We start from the raw sequence: 25,987 nt of genomic DNA, 5'->3' as shown, positions 1-25,987 counted from the left end.
AGGGTAGTTGACTTACACCTTCTAGAGCACGTTGGGTGGCACGGGATACATGCGGACGTGCATTGTCCTGTTGGAACAACAAGTTCCCTTGCCGGTCTAGGAATGGTAGAACGATGGGTTCGATGACGGTTTGGATGAACCGTGCGCTATTCAGTGTCCCCTCGACGATCGCCAGAGGTGTACGGCCAGTGTAGGAGATCGCTCCCCACACCATGATACCGGGTGTTGGCCCTGTGTGCTTCGGTCGTATGCAGTCCTGATTGTGGCGCTCACCTGCATGGCGCCAAACACGCATACGACCATCATTGGCACCAAGGCAGAAGCGACTCTCATCGCTGAAGACGACACGTCTCCATTCGTCCCTCCATTCACGCCTGTCGCGACACCACTGGAGGCGGGCTGCACGATGTTGGGGCGTGAGCGGAAGACGGCCTAACGGTGTGCGGGACCGTAGCCCAGCTTCATGGAGACGGTTGCGAATGGTCCTCGCCGATAGCCCAGGAGCAACAGTGCCCCTAATTTGCTGGTAAGTGGCGGTGCGGTCCCCTACGGCACTGCGTAGGATCCTACGGTCTTGGCGTGCATCCGTGCGTCGCTGCGGTTCGGTCCCAGGTCGACGGGCACGTGCACCTTCCGCCGACCACTGGCGACAACAGCGATGTACTGTGGAGACCTCACGCCCCACGTGTTGAGCAATTCGGTGGTACGTCCACCCCGCCTCCCGCATGCCCACTATACGCCCTCGCTCAAAGTCCGTCAACTGCACATATGGTTCATGTCCACGCTGTCGCGGCATGCTACCAGTGTGAAAGGCTGCGATGGAGCTCCGTATGCCACGGCAAACTGGCTGACACTGACGGCGGCGGTGCACAAATGTTGCGCAGCTAGTGCCATTCGACGGCCAACACCGCGTTTCCTGGTGTGTCCGCTGTGCCGTGCGTGTGATCATTGCTTGTACAGCCCTCGCGTAGTGTCCGGAGCAAGTATGGTGGGTCTGACACACCGGTGTCAATGTGTTCTTTTTTCCATTTCCAGGAGTGTATTACACGAGCTGAAAATTTGTTTAAATCAAGCGCAATGATTTTACATGTGTTGTTCGTATAATTCTGTTACGTTTGAAGTGCCTGTCAATGGTGTCTTATCGACGTCTCACTATAACGTTGTCAAAAGTAGCGCCCTCATTCTGCTGTGTGCATGGTAGTACTTTAATTCGGATGGGCTAATGAAGTTTCATTTTAGAATTACAAGAAGTGCTGGTTCGATCATTAGAGTCATCTAGGTATTTCAAGGCGATGCAAAGTAGAACATGGCCATACCAATCTTAAGTTTCAAATTGTCAACAGCCGTACCTGTCAGCGATCTTGCTTAGTTTAATAATGAAGGGAAAAAGACGTGACTTTTAATGTCCACGTTTTCTGCAAGTATCGAGACCACGTTGAAAGTAACATTTCTCTTACTGTGCGTTGCTGTCCGTGAAATGACCTGTATCACTGTAGTATTTGTGTACTACGAGAAGAGTTCAATAATAAATGCAAGAAATATTTTTTCTCAGGCAATTTCGGTTGAAGAAATGCGAAATTTGTTGTTGGACATCGTGAAATGTTTACGCTTAAGCTCCTGTACTTACGTGAAGTTCCGATAAGTGGCGGAGCTATGCATAGCCTTCGGAATGGCGTCTGCAACGGCGATGCCTTCCAAGCAGAGAGCTGTCATTGAGTTTGGTTCGCTGGAAAACTACAGCATCTCAGATATTCACAGGCGCTTGCAAAATGTCTATGGAGACTGGCAGTGAAGAAAAGCACGGTGAGTCATTGGGCTAGGCATCTGTTGATGTGGTTACAATGTCGCGCAAACCTGTCCGATCACCCGCGTGCCGTCCGGCCGCATACAGCTATGACTTATTCAATGTTCGAACGTGCGGACACTCTCATTCAAGACACACTCGTTCACCAGTTGGGGTACAGAAAAGTGTGTTCCCTCTGGGTTCGTTTACATCTAGCAGAATACCTCTTACCTTCCGACGCCCATCTGTTTGGCCCAGTTTAGCATACAGTCCACAGGAAGCAGGACACAGATGATGGGGAGGTTATCGCCGCAACAAAATTTTGGCTCCGATTACGATTAGAATGGTATCATGCGTGATAGAGGCCGACAGAGTAAGGCGGCGTAAGGCCGCCGCATTTAACGGAGATTATGTCGAAAAATAGGTTTTGTAGACAAAGAGTGAGGTGTAATATGGTGTACTGGAATCCTGAATAAAGCCAACCTGCTTTCAGGAAAAAAAGTATTGTATTACTTACTTTATGATTCAGTTCTTACCTAATTAGACTGGTCAACGCATATTTGTCTATATTTTTCTTTGCCATAGTTTTGGAAATTTCCAGGTTGTCATTTCCAAATTCAGCTTCATTCGCAATTTACACACATTTTCACGATCGATTGAACTGAAGTTACAAGTGCGTGTCGTGTGTGGCTTTTCAATTCGGTTGCGTGTTTGTCTGTACATCTCACGTTCTATTTATTAGAATATTCAGGCCTTTGTAACAGACGCTACTACAAAATTACCATAAACTGAAATTTTCAACGATGAGTATAATAAATTATAAAAGTCCCAATGGAATTAGAGTCGTTTTCTTCGTTGTTCGAGCCCTCTAGATTAATCATCGTACCGCCGCTTCCCGTTTCTATCAGGCTGCATTATCTTCTCTTTGCCTCTCATTACAAAGGAATGTATAGGGTGGCGTATAGATCTTCGACGATTGCGGCACTGTGTATCTACTAACAGATTGACTGCCGTGTTTCAGATTTCTCGTTTCGCATTAATATGATAATCTTAAGTGAGCATAGCTGAGTCTTAACGGGTACTTAAGTACATGCAGACCAACGTTGGTTTCACGATAGACCACTTATAGTACAATAATTTACTTAGATCTTGACATCAGTCAGTGCCAGTTAGAGACTTTAAGAATTATGAGGACTGCACCTTTAAATCTAAAGTATACGCTATTTCCTTAGAAATGTTTAGGTACTCATCGTTTATCAAATACATAATTTACTGAATCTACTCTTATGGGTTTTCTTCTCTCCCACAGCTCATTGAAGCTCCTCAAAAATAGTTGGCCGTTGTGTCTGTCTTGAAAGTACTTTTGTGACTGTTCCGTAAAGTTACAATGGAGAAATAATACGGCCAAACGATTGCAAATAATTCTTTAATCCATTTACCTAGGTTTCGACACCTCTAAGACTGTCATCGTAAGAGGTCGTTCCTTGCAAGGTGTGCGTACCAAAGGCTGGAAGGTTTTTTATTTTTTAATTTTTTACTGGAGCATGTCGGCTCCTAACCTTGACTACTGCCTTCTCACAGTGTATATTTATGGCTTTTAAACTTATCTCTCTGGTGAGGATATCCTTGGAGGTGTCGAAAATTAGGTAAATGTATTAAACAATTATTGGCAACCGATTGGCTGTGTTATTTCTCCATTGTAACTTATATACTGTTCCTGAAAGACAACCATGTTCAAGACAGTTTCTCAAAGTGCAATTTTTGCTCACAGGGGCCCAGTACAGTGTTACAGGTGAGTCTTTTCTTACTGACAAAGACGTTGAAGGAGCCGTTCTACTTACACAGATCTGGACACAGTGATCCATCGTACGCACACTGAGGGGTGTCCAGCGGTGGTTCCGTTCGCCCACCTGCCCAGTGTATGCTTCTGTGGCGGACGTGCTGCAGTACACCCCTGCTGTAGTGCACCACCGTCTGAAATACAAGTGGAAGATTAGAGATTAAACAAAAACATAACAAGTTACCGACAGACAGTTTTAAAACTAAGAAGAGTAAGATAACCCGCCGAAGCGTAAATTTATTTTCAAATGTCCTACAACTTTATCAAATTATCAGAAATTACGAATTTTTAAGACATCAGCCATGGGGAACATACATACACATTACAGACACCATGTGATCAGAAGGATCTGGACAGCTATTAGTGGACGTTAATACGGGCCGTGTTCATCCTTTGCTTTTATAAAGCTTTAACTCAGCTTGGGATACCTTCAGTGAGCTGTTCGTGTGTCTGCGGAGGAATGGCAGCCCATTCTTCCTCAAGAGCCAGAACTCGAGAAGGCAGTGATGCTGGACGCTGGGATCTGGAACGAATCTGACGTACCCTCTCATCGCAAAGGTGACCCAATGGTTTCCGATCGCGACTCTGGGCAGAGCGGACCATTTTAGGAACCTGTTGTCTATCAACCATTGCGTAAAAGATGCAGCTCTATGAAAAAGTACATTGTCATGCTGATGCAAACAATCATCGACTTCGACTGTGCATCTACTGTACACAGTACATGTTGTTGTTGTTGTTGTGCTCTTCAGTCCTGAGACTGGTTTGAGGCAGCTATCCATGCTACTATATCCTGTGCAAGCTTCTTCCTCTCCCAGTACCTACTGCAACCTACATCCTTCTGAATCTGCTTAGTGTATTCATATCTTGGTCTCCCTCTACGTTGTTTACCCTCCACTCTGCCCTCCAGTACTAAATTGGTGATCCCTTGATGCCTCAGAACATGTCTTACCAACCGATCCCTTCTTCTGGTCAAGTTGTGCCACAAACTTCTCTTTTCCCCAATTCTATTCAGTACCTCCTCATTAGTTATGTGATCTATCCATCTAATCTTCAGCATTCTTCTGTAGCACCACATTTCGAAAGCTACTATTCTCTTCTAGTCCAAACTACTTATCGTCCATGTTTCACTTCCATACATGGCTACACTCAATACAAATACTTTCAGAAAAGACTTCCTGACACTTAAATATATACTCGATGTTCACAAATTTCTCTTCTTCAGATGCGCTTTCCTTGCCATTGCCAGTCTACATATTATATCCTCTCTGCTTCGACCATCATCAGTTATTTTGCTCCCCAAATAGCAAAACTCCTTTAATACTTTAAGTGTCTCATTTCCTAACCTATATCACTCAGAATCACCGGAGTTAACTCGACTACATCCAGTTATCCTCGTTTTGCCTTTGTTGATGTTCATCTCATATCCTCCTTTCAAGACACTGTCCACTGTGATCAATTGCTCTTCTAAGTCCTTTGCTGTCTCTGACAGAATTACAATGTCATCGGCGAACCTTAAAGTTTTTATTTCTCCTCCATAGATTTTAATACTTACTCCGAATTTTTCCTTTGTTTTCTTTACTGCTAGCTCAATATACAGATTGAATACCATCGGGGAGAGACTACAACCCTGTCTCACTCCCTTCCCAACCACTGCTTCCCTTTCATCTCCCTCGAGTCTTATAACTGCCATCTGGTTTCTGTACAAATTGTAAATAGCCTTTCGCTCCCTGTATTTTACCCCTGTCACCTTTAGAATATGAAAGAGGGCTTTCCAGTCAACATTGTCAAAAGCTCTCTCTAAGTCTACAAGTGCTAGAAACGTAGGTTTGCCTTTAATTGATCTTTCTTCTAAGATAAGTCGTAAGGTCAGTATTGCCTCACGTGTTCCAGTATTTCTACGGAATCCAAACTGATCTTCCCCAACGTTGGCTTCTACTAGTTTTTCCATTCGTCTGTAAAGAATTCATGTTAGTACTATGCAGCTGTGGCTTATTAAACTGATTGTTCGGTAATTTTCGCATCTGTCAACACCTGCTTTCTTTGGGATTGTAATTATTATATTCTTCTTGAAGTCTGAGGGTATTTCGCCTGTTTCATATATCTTGCTCACCAGATGGTAGATTTTTGTCAGGACTGGCTCTCCCAAGGCCGTCAGTAGTTCTAATGCAATGTTGTCTACTCCCGGGGCCTTGTTTCGACTCAGGTCTTTCAGTGCTCTGTCAAACTCTTCACGCAGTATTACATCTCCCATTTCATCTTCAACTACATCCTCTTCCATTTCCATAATATTGTCCTCAATAAAATCGCTCCTATATAGACCCTCTATATTCTCCTTACACCTTTCTGCTTTCCCTTTTTTGCTTAGAACTGGGTTTCCATCTGAGCTCTTGATGTTCATACAAGTGGTTCTCTTATCTGCATAGGTCTCTTTAGTTTTCCTGTTGGCAGTATCTATCTTACCCCTAGTGAGATAAGCCTCTACATCCTTAGATTTGTCCTCTAGCCATCCCTACTTAGCCATTTTTCACTTCCTGTCGATCTCATTTTTGAGACGTTTGTATTCCTTTTTGCCTGCTTCATTTATTGCATTTTTATATTTTCTCCTTTCGTCAATTAAATTCAATATTTCTTCTGTTACCCAAGGATTTTTACTAGCCCTCGTCTTTTTACCTATTTGATCCTCTGCTGCCTTCACTACTTCATCCCTCAAAGCTACCCATTCTTCTTCTACTGTATTTCTTTCCCCCATTCCTGTCAATTGTTCCCTTATTATCTCCCTGAAACTCTGTATAACCTCTGGTTCTTTCAGTTTATCCGTGTCCGATGTCCTTAAATTCCCACCTTTTTGCAGTTTCTTCAGTTTTAATCTACACACTGTACATAGTGATGTAAAATTCTTTCATATCCTTCTTAAGCTCTATATGGGGTCCACTCCCTAATTACCCACTTAAAACAACATCACTTCCTCAACAGCTCACAGCTGGCACTTCATATGATGGCATGTGGCGTTCTCCAGGTATTCGCCAAACCTAAAGAGTTCCATTGGATTTTCACAGGGTACAGCGTGATTTTTCAGTTCAAGTCACTGGTTTCCAGTCATTCACTGTCCGATGACACCGGTCTTTACATTAGCTCAAGCGCCTCTAAGAAATGAATGCAGAGATGTTTGGCCGATGAGGAGCTGCTGGACCATTATACCTCATTCTTTTTAAGTCCCTGTGCACGGCCACTGTGCTAGCCGGAGTAGTGCTATCACTATCCGAATCACGAGTGGTTTTACAAGCGCCATCTGTAACGCCCAACGATCCCTGACCTTCAGTACATGAAGTCTGACTGGTCTTTGTTTAGCTGTCAATGTTCCTCCGAATTTATTAGCGCTTTTCAGATAGCTGATTTATTCAAACCAAACTGACGCCGAAAACATTAGCAATCTGTTCCGTGTGCATTCGCTTAAAGTCAAAGAAGGTGGCCGCCATCATAACAAAATCAGCGAAATCAGAGACTACAGTATTAGTCGCCGTATACAAAGGTCGGCAGGCAGAAGGTACTTCTCTGCAGATATATCTGGGAATCGGCAAACAATGACAGCAGAAGTGAATTATTTAAACAGAATCAGCTGTACATTACTAGGACCATCACAGAGTTTAAAAACTTCCTTCCGTTTTGTAGCGAAATCCAGGTTATTTATTCATACTCAAACTCAGAGGCGACATTAACTTGGCAGTTGATATATTTATTTGGTTATTCAGGAGCTCAGGTATTTAATTACTGAAAACCATACTTAATAACCTACACAATATCCTGCAAATAGTGGAACGTTAACAACATATGGTATTTTTGGAATTAGTAGTTATTTAGCGGCATACTACAGTACAATTTCAGTTAGCAAAAGGTATCGTGTATTTTACAGGTTAAAGGTGTCCAATGTTTTATATTGACACGTTTTTTGTTTGTTGAGAACGCGTTTAAGCCATCGATTTAATGAGAAGTAATGGAAGACATTATTACCAATGCAGTAAAATAAAGTACAGTGAAGAAACAGGTAAAAAGATGATGGAAATCTATATCAGAATGTCCAGATGGAGATTTGTCTGCTGCATCATTTCTCTTGGTGGTTATTAAAGTCTGTCCTAATAATAATAACAATAATAATCAAAATAATTATTCATTTTTATAATAACATAAGTAATATTTATAAGTATTAAGTACTGGGACTGAAGTTGAACAACATACACGCCTATTTAACTTACGGGATTCAATAGCAGTATCAGTCATCATAGGAATCCTTCTTAACAGTGTTTCAAACATAGGTGGAGCAAACGGATCTTTTCGAAGAAGTGTGAATTAATGTAGATTTCGGCTTATGTGGGAAAACATGAAGCTTTTGCATCCTATAAATACCTGAGCGTGCTGCAATGCCTATTGCCGCTCGTTGCCTATTTCTCAAACCATCTCCTCACGTCATCTGCTAGGCTAAGTTGCACGTAACATAACGACACGGTATGCACAAATATGAATATTATATAAGCTCGTTTGTTATTTTTATATTGGCTACTGCAATTGTTAACAAATATTAGGTAGCGGATACAAAAAGCAATTAAAGTGTAAGTACAAAGAGAAAACAAAAGGAAATAATAACAACTGTTGAGTGATACTAAAACCAATTTGTTCCCTAAAAATACCGACAAACAAACTAAGAGTCGTCAAACAACCGGAGGATGAAATAAAAACAGCGACCTGCGAAGTAAATAAGTACCACTGCTCACTTGACGGGACGCAAAGTAGTGGCGGAAAATCGCAGCCAAAGGCTGGTGCAGCACTGACGTGAATGAAACCCAACTTGCCATATTTCCGGGTTACGTAGACAACCGGCAGAAGAGGAATTATTACTTGAAATATTACGCAAAAATCCTCTGTCTGTCTTTAAACATATTTTAAAAAGACACAAAAGATTTTCTGCTAAAAATGGTGTTAGCTATAGGTTGCACTTCGAGACCTTTAACACAGAAATATCAGATGTTCGCCACAAGTAGAATGATCAACCTATCGACTTAATATGTGAAGTGGCAGAGGTTCAATTCGCTGTAAACTAACCTTTAGTTCTTATTCCTTCTTTCAACAAGACGCACGTATTATATATAAAACATACACAACTCCGTTCTAACGTCGTGCAGCTAATTTTCAACAGTACTATAATTGTGACTGATCTTTGGCTATTAATCACAGAGGACTACTTGTGGTGAGAGGTAAAACTAGCGGCAACACTGATATGACGTCTTGAAGTAATCATAATTATATGTTCATAAATTAATCCCATCGCAGTCCAGCAGAAGTGCGAAGGTTATCACGAACTGATTATTCGTCGAGGTTTCCTCTTGATTATACGAAGGACGTTCAATAACTAATACAACACATCCTTTTGTCGGACAGTTTCGGTTGGAGAAACGCAGTATTTGTCGTTGGACCTCTTGGAATATTACGGCTTGAGCCCCTATGACTTCATGAAGTTCTGAGAGGAGACGGCAGTATACGTGGCGTTTGTAATTGAGGAGTGTTACTACCAGAGAACTGTTGTTGAGTTCCTTTTGGTGGAAAATCAGAGCATCGCAGATACTCACAGACGCTTGCAGAATGTCTTCGGAGACCTGGCAGTCATCACCGCAACTAAGTAAACTAAGCTCCTCCGGATTAGTCCATGAAGGCCCAACGGTACCGACCGGCCGCCGTGTCATCCTCAGCCACAGGCGTCACTGGATGCTGAAATGGAGGGACATGTGGCGAGCACGCGAACCTGCTCCGTCTCCCGGGTGCCGGCAGGCCACATATGGCTGTAACTTCTGCAGCGGTGGAACGTGCTGACAGTCTCATTCGAGATGACCTACGGATCACAATCAAACACTTCACTGCTCAGCTGGACGTCTCTGTTGGCAGTGCTGATACACTCGTCCACTAGTTGGCATACTCAAAGATGTGTGCCGGCTAGGTTCCTCTCCGCTTAATTAAAGACCATAAAGTGTAGTGAAGCAGTATCTGTACGGTATTGCTGGCACAGGCGATTAAACATGGGTTAACCTGAAACTAACCAGCAGTCCATGAAGTGACGGCACACCAACTCTCATTCGAAGAAAAAGTCGAAAGCCGCGCCCTCAGCAGGTAAATACATGGCGACGATCTTCTGGGACTCTGGTGGGGTTATTCTGTTTGTTGTCCTCTCTTCTTGTGTCAGGATCAAAACCGAGGTTTTGCATTACCCTCAGGAAATTGAAGAAAGGAATTCATCGTATTCGTTGCTATAAGAATGCAAACGAACTTGTACATGGCAAGGAAAGGCCTCTTGAAAGTCTGTGCATCTGCGAGGAGCTCATAAAGCGTCACTGGACTGTTCTCCCTCATCCATCCTGCAGCACGGATCTCGCATCTTCCGACTTCCATCTGTCTGCCCCAATGAAGGTTGCACTCTGGGGAAACAGTTCGTGGATAATGGAGAGATTACTGAAGCAACAAGATGTTGGCTCCGACATCGACCTATAGTGCGATGCCACGGGGCTACACAGGCCGTCCCAGTGAGATGGCATAATACAGTTGCATTGAATGGAGATTATGTTGAAAAATATGGTTTTGTAGCCAAAATTCGGAGAATAATATGGAATTCTGAATAAAGCCAACCTGCTCTCGGAACAAAAGAGTAGCATTAATTACTGAATGCCTCTCGTATTACCAATTCTGGTTAGGGGAGACTACACCAAACGCCGCACGGGATTAGCCGAGCGGTCTAAGGTGCTACAGTAATGGACTGTGCGGCTGGTCCCAGCGGAAGTTCGAGTCCACCCTCGGACATGGGTGTGTGTGTTTGTCCTTAGGATAATTTAGGTTAAATAGTGTGTTAGCTTAGGGACTGATGAACTTAACAGTTAAGTCCCATAAGATTTCACACACATTTGAACATTTGAAGTACACCATACGAAACACCTATTACAATGTTGTTGAAAATTACGGTTCGAGATGGCTCAAAAGTAGCTCTTGTGAAAGGGTTCATGTCATTGCTCGTGCCGTCCGCTGTGGCCGAACGGTTCTTGGCGCTTCATTCCGGAACCGCTCTGCTGCTACGGTCGCAGGTTTGAATCCCGCCTCGCACATGGACTTGTGTGATGTCCTTAGGTTGGTTAGGCTTAAGTAGTTCTAAGTCTTGGGGATTGATGATCTCGGATGTTAAGCCCCATAGTACTTAGAGCCATTTGAACCATTTGAATCATTGCTCGTTACTTAAAAAATTGTAACACATATCGATTCGTATTATTATTCAGGCAGTCTCTCCCTTCGCTTTGTCGTGCCACTGTGTCGAGTGATACATGTAATAATAAAGTTCAAAAGACCTAAAGCTACTACATGATGTATACTGAAGACAAGACACTTTGCGCAGAGGTTAGCACACTGGACTCGCACTCGGGAAGATGATGGTTCAATCCCGCGTCCGGCCATCCTCATTTAGGTTTCCCGTGGTTTCCCTAAATCGCTCCAGGCAAATGCAGGGATGGTACCTTTGAAAAGGCACGGCCGATTTCCTTCCCCGTCCTTCCCTAATCCGATGAGACCGATGATCTCGCTGACTGGTCTCCTTCCCCAAAACAACCCAAACCAACACTTCAGTCCTTGGCTATATCTTTAACCTAATAGCCGCTCTAAACGAAAGTAGTATTATATTCGTAAAGGGGCTAAGTTTTCCAATTAGATGGTGATGAGGGACTGGATAATTGATAATGCAGAACAATATGCATTACGGTTATAACAGCGTCCTGTATTATTCATACCGGTATTACTACATCATCATGAAATTATTGCATAAATTTAAGTAAATCGTCATGTTACTAAATTCAATTATCCACCTGATAAATAACAGGAAACGTAAACGCGGAAGTCTGATATTATGCTCTAATGGCTGGGCCAACGCCTCAATTGTGAAGTAGTAATGCTCACAAATGTGATATCTGATAGCAAATCTGAAGGCCTAAATCGAACACGTTTAGAGAGATTAACTTACTTAACTACCGCACTGGGTGACCTTCTCCGGAAAATAACGGCATTTTGAGTATTTTATCATGTCATATGTTATCCACGCATGTTCTCGCAGTATTCGTATGCGCTGACAGTAACGCGGCGAGTAAAGTCTGTCTTCGCACCATTCGTTCTGTAATAGCCAATAACAGTACACGGTTCAAGCTGAGATAACTGAACCCCACTGGCTTTGAGTGCAGCAACTTCATTCCTCGTTGGCTGTTGCTTTATGCTTCATTGGTCTTGTGGAATAAGGGAATTTGACGGCGTTGGAGGCTGGGGCATGCCACGGCGTTTCTGAGCGCATTGCGCAACGACGGACAGCATTGACATACTAGAGAATCCGGTACGTCTGGGGCAACTGGGCGATGCGTGTAACAAACACCAGTCCAGGGCAGTGGACTTGGAAGCGCATCACGTCAATAGCCTTTTTTTTATTTTTAAATATTGTGCAGAAGCAAGTATCCCGGGTCGAGTGACAACGTTCGGCACCTTATTGGTCAGGATGGTGTACAAAGTATGCTTCTGGCCATCAACGGGGATCTCCATGGAATCACTATTTCCAGTATTTTCAGAGTTAATGATGCTTCATTACGAAAATGTAGGCCACATTGTGTCCGTTTGGACCCGAAATACACCTGCGCGTGAACTCGTAGTGGGGCAAGATGTGACATTATCGCATACTTGGGATGCTTCACAAGACAGGGGGTGAGATGATGCTTGTGAGTATCCCCAGAAATGGGTAATGTTGTGACTGCATCAGGGCGACAATACTGCAACTATATCCTGAGGGATTAACGTATTCGTAGAAGAAAAAGTCTCCATTACACATGTCACATGTGACTCAGAAATATTATATAGAACTGAATAAGAGTTCTCCGACTGGATTCCGCCTTTACCACACCCCAGCTTAACTGAAAATTTATGGCGAGAGGCGAAACGGACGATGCGAGAAAAGAGCCGTCACCCCGCGCCAAGAACCAGCGATGATCCATAACAACCTGTGATGTTATGGCAGAAAATAAGAAATTTATTACTCATTTCAAAGAATCACCTCATCGCAGGACGCAGATGGTTACTGAAGCGAGAGTCCTCTGTGCAGAATATTAAGAGGAAGCTACAATCTGTTCTCATCGGTGCTGACAAAATCTTGTTAAAAACCGTGAATTGATCACTCTGTTAATTTCGTTATTTCTTCTCTTTCGTCTATTTTCATTTGGCTATCTGATGAGCACATTAGTCCACCTCAGCTGCATTTCTTGTAGTCTTTCACATTGTCCAGTATTCTTTCACTCTCACGCTTTGCAGCCTTCTTCCCTCTTCCGTCCATGATGATTTTTTTCTATGTGTAATTCTGTCGTCGAAATCAGTGAAAGCCGGAATTTTTGTCAACAAAATTACTTTGGTGTGCATCTCAGTTTCCTGTATTCCCATTTCTTCCACATCTCTTACTATCTCTTGGATCCAACGTAATTTCGTTGAGTTGTTCACCAGATTTGATAAAAGCAAGGAGAAACTGCAGCTATAACTTGTATCGGCGGTATGCAGCTCTACTATGTGGTTGAATGACGATGGAATCTTCTTGGGTAAAGATTTTAGCCCACCATTGGGATCTCCAGGCGGAGACCACTCGCGAGGATGTCGTCATCGGGAGAAATAGAACTGGCGTTCTATGGGTCGGAGCGTGCAATGTCAGATCCCTTAATCGGGCTGGTAGAGTAGAAAATGTGAAAAGGGAAATGGAGTGGTTAAAGTTAGATATAGTGGGAATTAGTGTAGTTCCGTGGCAGGAGGAACACGACTTCTTGTCAGATGAACACAGGGTTATAAATACGGATAAGCTGCTACTACTACGAACAGCGTACTGAACGAATTGCTATAGCCAAATTAGACACGAACCCCGCACCTACCGCAGTGGTACAAGGTTATATGCGAACTAGCTCCCCAGATGATGACGAGATTACAGAATTTATGATGCGATAAAAGAAATTATTCAGATACCTAAGGGAGATGAAAATTTAATATTTATGGAGGACAGAAATTCGATAGTAGTGAAAGGAAGAGAATGAAAAGTAGTAGGTGAATATGGGCTGGGGAAAAGAAATGAAAGAGACAGCCGGCTAGTAGAATTTTGTCCAAAGCATAACTTAATCAGAGCTAACACATCATGAAAGGAGGTTGTATACGTAGAAGAGGCCTGGAAACACTGAAAGATTTCAGATAGATTATATAAAGGTAAGACAGGGATTTAGGAAACCAGGTTTTAAATTGTAAGACATTTCCAGCGGCAGATGTGGACTCTGACCACAATTTATTGGTTATGAACTGTAGATTAAAAGTGAAAAACCCGAAAAACGTTTGGAATTTATGGAGATAGAAACTGGATAAACAGAAAGAACCAGAGGTTGTAGAGAGCTCTGGCCAGAGCGAGACATCTGGTCAGGTGAATACAGGGTTACAAATACAAAATCAAATAGGGGCAATGCAGGTGTACGTTTAATAATGAATAATGTTGTAAGCTATTACAAACAGCACAGTGAACGCATTACTGTAGTCAAGATAGACACGAGGTCCACACCCGCCACGGTAGTATAACTTTATATGCCAACTAGCTACGCAGATGATGAAGAGATTGAAGAAATGTATGACGGAATAAAAGAGATTTTTCAGAAAGTTAAGGGAGACGAAAATTTAATAGTGATGGGATATTGAAATTCGGTAATGGGAAGACTTCCAGTTGGTTCAAATGGCACTGAACACTATGGGACTTAACATCTGAGGTCGTCAGTCCCCTAGAACTTCGAACTACTTAAACCAAAATAACCTAAGGACACCACACACATCCATGCCCTAGCAGGATGCGCGATTCCAGACTGAAGCGCCTAGAACCGATCGACCACACAGACCGGCAATAGGAAGAGGAAGATAAGGAAAAACAGGAAGTGGATATGGGATGCGGGAAAGGAATAAAAGAGGATCAGCCTGGTATAATTTTACACAGAGCACAATTTAATCATCATTAACAATTGATTTAAGAATTATGAAAGAAGATTGCATACGCGAGAGAGACCTGGAGACACCGGAAGGTTCAGATTTATTACTATTGGTAAGACCGAGATTTAGGAACCAGATTTTAAACTCAAGGCAATTCCAAGGGCAGATGTGGACTCTGATCACAGATTACTGGTTATGAACTGTATGTTAAAAATGAAGATTTGCAAAAGGTAGGAAATTGAGAAGATGGAACCTGGATAAACAGAAAGAACGAGAGGTTGTTGAGAGTTTCAGAGGGAGTATTATGGAACAATTGACAATAAGAGCAGAAACTAATAAAGTAGAAGAAGAATGGGTAGCTTTGAGATATGAAATAGAAAAGACAGCGGAGGACCATCTATGTAAAAGACGAGGCCTAGTAGAAATCCTTGGATAACATAAGAGATACCGAATTTGATTGAAGAAAATACTAAAATGCAGTAAGTGAAGTAGGTGAAAGGAAATACAAAAGTCAGGAAAATGAGACTGGTAGGAAACGAAAAATGGCCACATACCCTTACTGGCTGTTTCAGGCCGACATACGTAAAACAAAATTGCTGAGCAGGAATGGATAGAGAAAGAACCTAAGGATTTAGAAGCATAAGTGACTAAGGTAATGGTAGGTATCACCAATAGGAAAATTAATTAAGCCTTTTGAGAAAAGGGAACCATAAATATGAATATCAAGAGTTCAGATGGAACTCTTGAAGCCAAGAACGAAAAGCTGGAAGGTGGAAGGAGTATATATATATATATATATATATATATATATATATATATATATATATATATAGTGTCTTTAAAGAGGAGATGTGCTTTCAGGGAAATACTATAGAAAATGGAAGGCGACGTATATGAAGATGAAGCGGTATATATGACACTGCGAGAAGAATTTGACAGTTCACTGAAAGACACAAGTCGAAACAAGGTCCCGGGAGTAGACGAGATTCCATTAGAACTGCTGAGAGCCTTGGGAGAGCTAGCCACGACAAAACTCTTCCATACTGTGAGCAAGGTACATGAGACACGAGAAATACGCTCAAACTTCAAAAATAAAATAATAATGACAGTTCCAAGGAAACAGACGTTGACAGTTGTAAGTATAACCAAAGTATCAGTGTAAGGGAAGCAGTGACTGAGAAGGAAGTGAGAGCGGGTTGTAGCCTATCCCTGATGTTATTTACCCTGTATATTGAGGAAGCAGTAAGGATAAAAAAATTGAAGCAGGAATTAAGTTCAGGGAGAAGAGATAAAAACTTTTAGGTTTGCCGATGATATTTTAATTCTGTCAGAGACAGTAAAGGACATGGAACAGCAATTGAAGGAATGAACAGTGTCTTGAAAGAAGGATGTAATATGAATCGCATCAAAAGGAAAACAAGAACAATGGAATGCAGTCGAATTAAATCAGGTGAGTCTGAGGGAATTTGATAACAAACGAGACATTTGAAATAGTAGATGAGTGTTGCTATTTGTGAACGAAATAACTGATGGCGGCCGATGTAGAGAAGACGCAAAATGCCCACTGGCAATGGCAAGAAAAGCGTTTTTGGAAAAGAGAAATATGTTGACAACGAGTAGAGATTTAAGTGACAGGAACTCTTTTCTGAAAATATTTGCATGGAATGGAGTGTAGAAATGTATGAATGTGAAACATGGACAACAAACAGTTTAGACAATAAGAGGTTTTGAAATATGGTGCTACAGAAGAATTCTGTAGATTGGATGGGTAGATCACATAACTAATGAGGAGTTACTGAATAGAACTGGGGAGAAAAGAAATTTGCGGCGCAACCTGACTAGAAGAAGGGATCGGTTGATTCTGTGAAATCAAGGGATCACCAATTTAGTACTGGGTCAAAGTGAGGGGTGAGGGGGGGGGGTGAGGTAAAAACCGTAGAGGCAGACCAACAGATGAATACAGTAAGTAGATTCAGAAGGATGTAGGCTGCATTGATTACTCGGAGATGAAGAGGCTTGCACAGGATAGAGTAGCATGGAGAGATGCATCAGACCAGTTCTTGGGCTGAAGACGACAACATGTTTTACTTTCCTTAGATCTCCACCGTTACTGGGCGGACACAAAGTGGGTGGCAGTGTTTAGTGGTGAGAAACAGAGTGGCATTTTCAGTAAACGCTCAGTGTACAAGCAAATGGAACTCAGCACAATGGCTATGAGTGTTTCCCTACCCACCAAACTGGAATGCCCATATCACCTATTGAAGTATTGAAGTACAGACAGCAGTTGTACTGCATTGAGGATCTGATTGCTGGTAACTGTGCAGATAACGTGTATCCCGCAGCTACAATTGCCTGCCTACACAGTGGACGTAGCATGCCGTCTGCAAACTCCTAGGGTGAAATTACCTCCAAATTTCCAAAGTCCAAATTTCAGTTTGGTCACTAACCTGGGACAGAAATTCGATTAAGATATTCTCCTGTACAGAAGAAGCACTTGTATTTGAGTTAGACTCCACAGTGGGCTACAGAGTCGCCACTCGAGCAAACAGAAGAACAACTCTGTCACGCGCTCCCTGTGTTGAAAGTAACACTCTCAAAATCTAACAGCCGTATGCTCCACTGTGGGTCTCTCCAGCAAAACCAGCAGATCGATCCCGGTCGGGGACAGTCCCCGATCGCTCCTGGCAGGGTAGTGCTGTCGACCGATCCCCGGACAGAGGTCCTCCTTCCTCGACACGTTGTGTCTATGTCTATACCCAGGCGCCGGACCGTAGTGGCCGAGCGGTTCTAGGCGCTACAGCCTGGAACCGCGCGACTGCTACGGTCGCAGGTTCGAATTCTGCCTCGGGCATGGATATGTGTGATGTCCTTAGGTTAGTTAGGTTTAAGTAGTTCTAAGTTCTAGGTGACTGATGACCTCAGATGTTATGTCCCATAGTGCTCAGTGCCATTTGAACCATATACCCAGGCAACGAATTCCAGCAACCATTACGAAAACAGTAGCTCCCACTAAGTGGGTCATAAATCTGTTAGTCAATCACTCGGAGTCTATACTCCCTCCAGATGATTTTCTGGAAGTTTCCATTTCCCCTCCTACATTCTTAGTACTCTGCCGATCAAAAACATGTCTTGTGTTTCAGCAGAAAGCATACAAAGAGCTTCCCGTGAGAAGATTCTTTCAAAAATGGTTAAAATGGCTCTGAGCACCATGGGACTTAACATCTGAGGTCATCAGTCCCCTAGTACTTAAAACTACTTAAACCTAAGTAACCTAAGGATATCACACACATCAATGCCTGAGGCAGGATTCGAACCTGCAACCGTAGTAGTCGCGCAGTTCCAGACTGTAGCGCCTAGGAGCGCTCGGCCACAACGGCCGGCTGAAGATTCTTTGAAGATCAGTTCACAACCATTGTTTGTGACGTAACCCGACACATGCATTTGCACTAAGAGATGTCGTTTCGTCTTCTTCTGACACCGACTCTCTTTCTCCAGTATTCGGAACAGAGGGAGAACGTCTACCCACTCTGTTTGCACTACAGGGCTTCTTCCGTGACCAGTATTGTAAACCACCGCTGCCACACTCAGCTCTCTCGCAGGCCACTAACTGTCCGCCCCTGGACAACCCGTGAAGTCTCCTCACAGCCCCGGTTTAGCCGCAGTGGCTCCTGAGGACCATGAAGACCACTTCACCTATTCTGTCAGTTCTCAGCCCTAATTAACTCCCAGGTATGCAGGAATACAGAATTGTTAGTCCTTGGTGGTAGTCAGTGTCAGACAATCAAGCGATTAATAATGTGATTGTGCATCCAAACACCGATCTACTATACGTCTACGAGAAAATTACATTTATGGTGGCAAAATCTTGTTGCGTTACAAACTTTAATTTTATTACCTGTACAGTAAACTCAGCAATGCGATTGGTTCCTCCTTAATGTGGCAGGCTATTCACATGTCAGGCACTAAATATACTTTCAATTATATATCACGGTCTGTTTGTACACATTAATACATTCTGTTTTTTTTCTGGAAAATAATCACTGAATCTATCACGGTCGTAAAATTTTGTTAACACAAGTGGTGTTATGGATGCAATGAAAAGAAAACAGCCTTATTAAGTAGTTATTTTAAACAACTGTCCAAGTGGGCATCAGGAAGTGGGTTTCTGGGCCACAAATATATATGAGGTAAGATACTGATGGCATGGCGAGAAGGTTGGCATGCTGTAACTGCTGGCGAGAATAACAACCCCCAAGCAATATGTCTCAACCAGCCAGAACGGTATCAGAATACCCTAGAAAATCCAGGTACCTAAAAATACAACGCCCCAGTAGTGACTTCTTCAGCCCCATACATCTAACGTCTGCAGTATTCCAGTTATTGTGTACACAACACAGGAAGCACTGTAGCGGCTCGATTTTGTAGCATTCTTTCGAACAGTGTGTGATCTCAGCACATGTAACAGCAACTGTTGAAATCACAGTGGTAAGCATCAATGAACAAAATTCAAGAGCATTGTACAGTACATCTTAGAGAGTCATGTGCCGAGCAAAATTGTCAGGGATGCAAAAGACCCACCGCAGATGGACAACCATATTAGAAATCTGCAGTAGCTCTGCTCCTAGCTGCTTCCTGATAATCACTCATTCTCTCTCATGATACTGACGTACTTGGCTGTCTCTGTTAGCCGCTTATATCCTAAGTTTTCAGGGCTCTTTTGAGAGTTTCTCTAGTAACACTGCTCTTTCCTAACTCTTCCGAAGATACACTCCTGGAAATTGAAATAAGAACACCGTGAATTCATTGTCCCAGGAAGGGGAAACTTTATTGACACATTCCTGGGGTCAGATACGTCACATGATCACACTGACAGAACCACAGGTACATAGACACAGGCAACAGAGCATGCACAATGTCGGCACTAGTACAGTGTAGATCCACCTTTCGTAGCAATACAGGCTGCTATTCTCCCATGGAGACGATCGTAGGGATGCTGGATGTAGTCCTGTGGAACGGCTTGCCTTGCCATTTCCACCTGGCGCCTCAGTTGGACCAGCGTTCGTGCTGGACGTGCAGACCGCGTGAGGCGACGCTTCATCCAGTCCCAAACATGCTCAATGGTGGACAGATCCGGAGATCTTGCTGGCCAGGGTAGTTGAGTAGGAGATCGCTCCCCACACCATGATGTCGGGTGTTGGCCCTGTGTGCCTCGGTCGTATGCAGTCCTGATTGTGGCGCTCACCTGCACGGCGCCAAACACGCATACGACCATCATTGGCACCAAGGCAGAAGCGACTCTCATCGCTGAAGACGACACGTCTCCGTTCGTCCCTCCATTCACGCCTGTCGCGACACCACTGGAGGCGGGCTGCACGATGTTGGGGCGTGAGTGGAAGACGGCCTAACGGTGTGCGGGACCGTAGCCCAGCTTCATGGAGACGGTTTCGAATGGTCCTCGCCGATAGCCCAGGAGCAACAGTGTCCCTAATTTGCTGGGAAGTGGCGGTGCGGTCCCCTACTGCACTGCGTAGGATCCTACGGTCTTGGCGTGCATCCGTGCGTCGCTGCGGTGCGGTCCCAGGTCGACGGGCACGTGCACCTTCCGCCGACCACTGGCGACAACATCGATGTACTGTGGAGACCTCACGCCCCCCGTGTTGAGCAATTCGGCGGTACGTCCACCCGGCCTCCCGCATACCCACTATACGCCCTCGCTCAAAGTCCGTCAACTGCACATACGGTTCACGTCCACGCTGTCGCGGCATGCTACCAGTGTTAAAGACTGCGATGGAGCTCCGTATGCTACGGCCAACTGGCTGACACTGACGGCGGCGGTGCACAAATGCTGCGCAACTATCGCCATTCGACGGCCAACACCGCGGTTCCTAGTGTGTCCGCTGTGCCGTGCGTGTGATCATTGCTTGTACAGCCCTCTCGCAGTGTCCGTAGCAAGTATGGTGGGTCTGACACACCGGTGTCCATGTGTTCTTTTTTCCATTTCCAGGAGTGTATATCTCGCCGCAAAGAAAACCGCCTTTCTTTCAATAACTGCCAGCCCAACTCGCGTATCGTAACACTCTCACCCCTATTGCGCGATAACACGAAACGAGCTGACCCTTATTTGCACTTTTTAGATGTCCTCCATCAATCCTACCTGTTAAGGATCCCATACTGCGCAGCATTATTCCAGCAGAGGACAGACATTTGTAATGTAGGCTGTTTATTTGGTGGGTTTGTCGGATTTCTAAGCGTTCTGCCAACAAAGCGCAGTCTTTGCTTCGACTTCCCCACAATATTATCTATGTGGTCTTTTCAATTTAAGTTGCTCGTAATTGTAATTCCTAGGTATTTAGTCGAATCGACAGCCCTTAGATTTGTGCGATGTATCGTATACCCAAAATTTATCGGATTTTTTTTAGTACCCATGTGGATGTTTAGTGCTAATTGCCACTTTTAGCACCATGCAGAAATTCTCTCTAGATCATTTTGTAATTGTAATTGTTCATCTGATGATTTTACTAGGGGGTAAATTACAGCGTCATCTGCAAACAGTCTAAGAGGGCTGCTCAGATTATCACCTAGATCTTTTATGTAAATCAGGGACAGCAGAGACCCCATGACACTGCTTTGCGGAACGCCAGCTATCGCTTCTGTCCTACTCGATGATTCTCCGTCTATCATTACGAGCTGTAACATCTCTGAGAGGAAATCACGAATCCAGTCACACAACTGAGACGATGCTCCATATGCAAGCAATTTGATTAATAGACGCTTGTGAGGAACGGTATCAAAAGCCTTCTGGAAATCTATGAGTATGGAATCGATCTGAGATGCCTTGTCGACAGCACTCATTACTTCATGGGAATAATGAGAACCATATTTTCAGAATCCGTGTTGGTTATGTATCAATAAGCCATTTTCTTCAAGGTGATTCATGGTGTTCGAGTACAGTGTATGCTCCAAAATCCTACTGCAAATTGAGGTCAGTGATATGGGTCTGTAACTCAATGGGTTACGCCTAGTTCCTTTTTGAACATTGGCGTGACCTCTGCTACTTTCCGGTCTTTAGGAACAGACCTTTCGTCAAGTGAGCGGTTGTATATGATTGCTAAGAAAGGCGTTATTGTTTCTGCATACTCTAAAAGGAACCTGACCGGTATACCATCTGTACCGGAAGACTTGCCTTTCTTAAGTGATTTGAGTTGCTTCCCAACACCTAAGATATCTACTCAGATCTAGTCACTTCTGCCCGCATCTCGTGGTCGTGAGGTAGCGTTCTCGCTTCCCACGCCCGGGTTCCCGGGTTCGATTCCCGGCGGGTCAGGGATTTTCTCTGCCACGTGATGGCTGGGTGTCGTGTGATGTCCTTAGGTTAGTTAGGTTTAAGTAGTTCTAAGTTCTAGGGGACTGATGACCATAGATGTTAAGTCCCATAGTGCTCAGAGCCATTTGAACCTAGTCACTTCTCGTCTACTCTCTATGCAGCACATACTTGAGATTGTTTACACAGAATGAGATTAATCTGTATGTCGCCCTTTGCTTGCGACACATCGGTGTACTTGCAAAAACTAAATATTGTAAATTTCTTATTGTAATGAAACTGATTAATACTACTATTTGAGTGATTAGCAAGCGAACCTAGTATGCTGGCTTCCTCGACACTGCATGTTTGAGGACGAGGCTGGACGATTACGACAGCGACAACCCAGAGCCTGGGTGCCACAATTTTGTTTTGGTCGTGGGCTTTTGTTTTTTGCTGGCTCCTTGATTCTACCTTGTCATTTAGTTGCAGAGATGTGTTTATATGTTTTAACAAAGCCCCTTATAGAGTTTATTTCTATTCAGTTTTTTCATGCGGGCGTGCAGAAATTTTCTTTGGTTGCGTGCTTATTTTTATTGCTTGCGTTGTCTGTTTGTTGCTTTTGCGTATACGAAAATGAGCAACCCACCTCTCCCATCCCCCTCTCAGGCGCCTCAGCTGCAACCGACAGATGCAACGCAGCTAACACACCTGTTTCAGTTTCAGACGCAGTAGATACAAACTCTACTAAACACGGTATAGAAGTTACTGGCGAACCAAACACGTAAGGCGGTGCAACGGGCAACAACTGGAGCTCCGAGTGCCATAACGCGTTATCGCCAGTTTAACGAAAAATAAGGGGAAGAGCATGCGTGGTTGCAAGAGAATGAAGCCCACATAATTGCTCAAAAAGTATCGGGTACTGTGAAATTACACAACTTTTTGTCAACGGTAGGAAGTGCGCTGTTTAGCCTCATTTAGAAATTGTTCCGTAACGCCACTCCGAGTGAGCTTTCCTATGATCAGGCTGTAGATTATCCAACTATAATGAACAACCAGTGAATGTGGTGGAAGCTAGGTGCCGATTCTTTCGGTGCAAGAAACGGTCAGAACAAACTTATCGCGGGTGGGTAAAAGGTTTACAGGGTACGATGAGGAAATGCAAATTCATATCTCCTTGTGGTGCTTCTTATTCAGACGTTATATTGCGTCTGGCGATAGTGTACAATGTAGTTGATGTTAGACTTCGAGAATAGATTTTGAAACGGTCAGAGCCATCATTTCAGCACGTATCGCTGATTATAGATCAGTATGATTCAGATGCCGTATCGAACAGAATGAAGTCACGCTCTCAGTGCTATTCATGGCACAAACGTCAAAATTGCCGTTCAGACAAGCACAGCGTTACGCTTGTGGCAAGAAAGGCCACGTCCAATTCGTATGTTTGCAACGGAACAAATATAATAATTCAGCTCACTCATAAAAATCTAGTCACAAGCTCCATGTATGCAATGCACTGTATTCAAATCCTACTGCAGAGATTAGCAAAAGTAGCAAGGAAACAATTTCTTCAGCGCTACGCCAGGCCAACAAACTTTTTGTTCATTTGCATCTTAATGGAAAATTTGTGAAATTTCAGTTGGAGGCGGGTGCCTCTATAATATTGCTGAATCGTAACACATATGAACTGTTATGTTCCCCACACCTATCTAAAACTAGCAAGCACCTGACGGCTTATATCGTACTTTGCCTGCCATGTATCGCTTGCATAAGCGAACAGTGACTTTTACAGTGTTACAGTCACGTGAGTGGCTGTTGATTTGTTTGGCTTTAACATTCAGGACAACGTGTTGTCAGTGTCTGCATTCAATGCCAACGATAGTGTCGTTCTCCTTCTGAAAGAATACCTGATACTCTTTTCTGGAGGTTTAGGCACGGTGAAACGCCCTGCTTAACCCGCAGGACAGGACAGATACAGTAAGTTGTAGAATGGGGCCACAATAAGGCGCTGTCAGTTACACTCGAACATACAACTTTATTATTTGATCAAAAATTACAACAGCCCAAAAATTTTTTAAACACATAGCTTTAATCTTTTGGACTTCATTACCGGCTGAAAGCCACTTTAATTTAATAAAGGCTGGCCAATAACTTAAAACGCAAGCCTAATCAGAAATTTAAAAGGTGAGCCTCATCATATAACAGTTCTTTAGTTAGGCTGAAGCAAACAAGTTAAATTGAAATCGACTGAAGGCCGAACACTAAAACTGCAAAACATTATTTTAGAAAAAATAGTTTTTTAATTTAGGCTGAAGGCCTTAAGAACAAACAACTGAAACTCAAATCGGCTGGAGGCCCAAGACTTAAAAATTCAAATATTTTTTGAAATGCCAAAGAGTTTACGTCAAACAGCACTTCAAACTAGGCTGAAGGCCTTAAGAGTAAAATAACTCGAATTTAAAACACACAGGCCCACGAACACTTGCACGAAGTATTAGACAACACTAACGGCAGCGACTGTCCAATAACAAGGACGAATCACGAGTCGGCACACACAGGCAACCCATAAGCGATCGCCGGCCAACATACACGTCCGACAAGACGACCGACCGACGACCAACCGGCAACCGTCGGGCGAGTCATGGCTGTCCAGACCTCACTAGCCGCGCCCCGACTGAACTTCTGCCGCGCCCTAAGTCAAACACTGCCAGGTCCGATCTGCACTGCTAACGCCTCCCAGCTCACTGGCAGACCCGAACTAACTCCGAACACATGACAACCGGGAAGTAATAGCAGTCAGCAAAGATAATACGGCAGGGCTTATATCGATAAGCGCCGCTGTGTCACTCACGGGCAGGCAAGGCGGCAACTGAGTGACACCAGTAATTGAAATCAACATAACGAGGTGGTAGTACAGTAAAAACAGAATGTTAAATGAGATATGGCACGAACACGAGTCAGGCACGGTTAACAGGGCTAGCAATTTTGTTACACATGTTACTATAAAGACAATGCTCAGCCGAAATTTTGCTGGACCAGAACTGTTGCCATTGCATTATGGGACAAAGTCGCTGCTGAACTTAAAGAATTGCAAGATAACCGAGTTATTGCGCCCACATCAGCTAGTCAATGGGCAAGTCTACTGGTTTTGCTCCTCAGAGCTTCGCATTCGCCTCTGTGTTGACTTTAAGGCTACAGTCAACCCACAAACTGTCATTGATACTTATTCGTTTCCACGCCTAGGGGATCTCATGGACAGGTTAGGCGCTGGACGCTACTTTTCAAAATTGATTTGCGCAGTGCGTATCTTCAAATACCACTCGATGTAGAATCTCAAAAGTGCGTAGCAAATACTCATTTATTCTTTTTTAAACATTTGCATTTGTCTTTTGGCAGTGCTTCCACACCTGCCATTTTCCATAGGTATTTGGAACAGCTGACTACTCAAGTGCCAAACTGTTGAAACTATTTGGACGATATTGTCGAAGCAGGTCGTACGCCTGAAGTACACATGGAAAATTGCGTGATTTGTTTCTCGTGTTATCTGACACAGGACTAAAGTGTACACTGGACAAGTGTAATAATTTTTAAACCTCAGCTGCAATATCTAGGTCATATCATAAGCAGTCGAAGTATACATCCTCATTAGTCACATTTGTTAGCCATACGTGACCTGCCAGTTCCTCGCAATGTCTCAGAATTGTAGTCAGTCTTAGGGAAAATGAATTCTTATCTTCCGACTGGTTGTGATAGAGACTTTGACGCTTCTGCTGCATCTTGTCACATCGATGCTCAGGATTGTGAACTGTTTGAATTTTTTTTGAACTAATGAAAATTTGCACAGGCCACGGAAACTGATTCACATGTGAACATTTCGCTAAAATACATCCCCATTCATAGCATAAAGGCTTCTGTAGTGCGCCGATACTTTGCACGTCGACATAGCCTCGCTATACAGCAAGGTGTGATTCTTGTTCAAAATGACAGTGGACAGTCACGGGTGTTGATCTCCAAAGCT

The 25,987-nt window shown here is 43.6% G+C and overlaps 1 protein-coding gene across 1 annotated transcript in view; it reads right to left on the bottom strand.

The window, feature by feature from the left end:
• LOC126267585 (atrial natriuretic peptide receptor 1-like) overlaps window positions 1–25,987 on the bottom strand; it is a 323,447-nt gene that overhangs the window by 239,767 nt on the left and 57,693 nt on the right. The window contains exon 3 of the mRNA XM_049972878.1: window positions 3,625–3,757. Coding sequence (XP_049828835.1) covers window positions 3,625–3,757 — 133 coding nt within the window. The remainder of the gene's footprint in view (window positions 1–3,624; window positions 3,758–25,987) is intronic.

This window comes from Schistocerca gregaria, chromosome 4 (assembly GCF_023897955.1).
Source record: "Schistocerca gregaria isolate iqSchGreg1 chromosome 4, iqSchGreg1.2, whole genome shotgun sequence".
Lineage (NCBI taxonomy): Eukaryota > Metazoa > Arthropoda > Insecta > Orthoptera > Acrididae > Schistocerca > Schistocerca gregaria.
The sequence above is the reverse complement of the archived record's forward strand: the minus strand, read 5'-3'. Positions and strand labels throughout refer to the sequence as shown.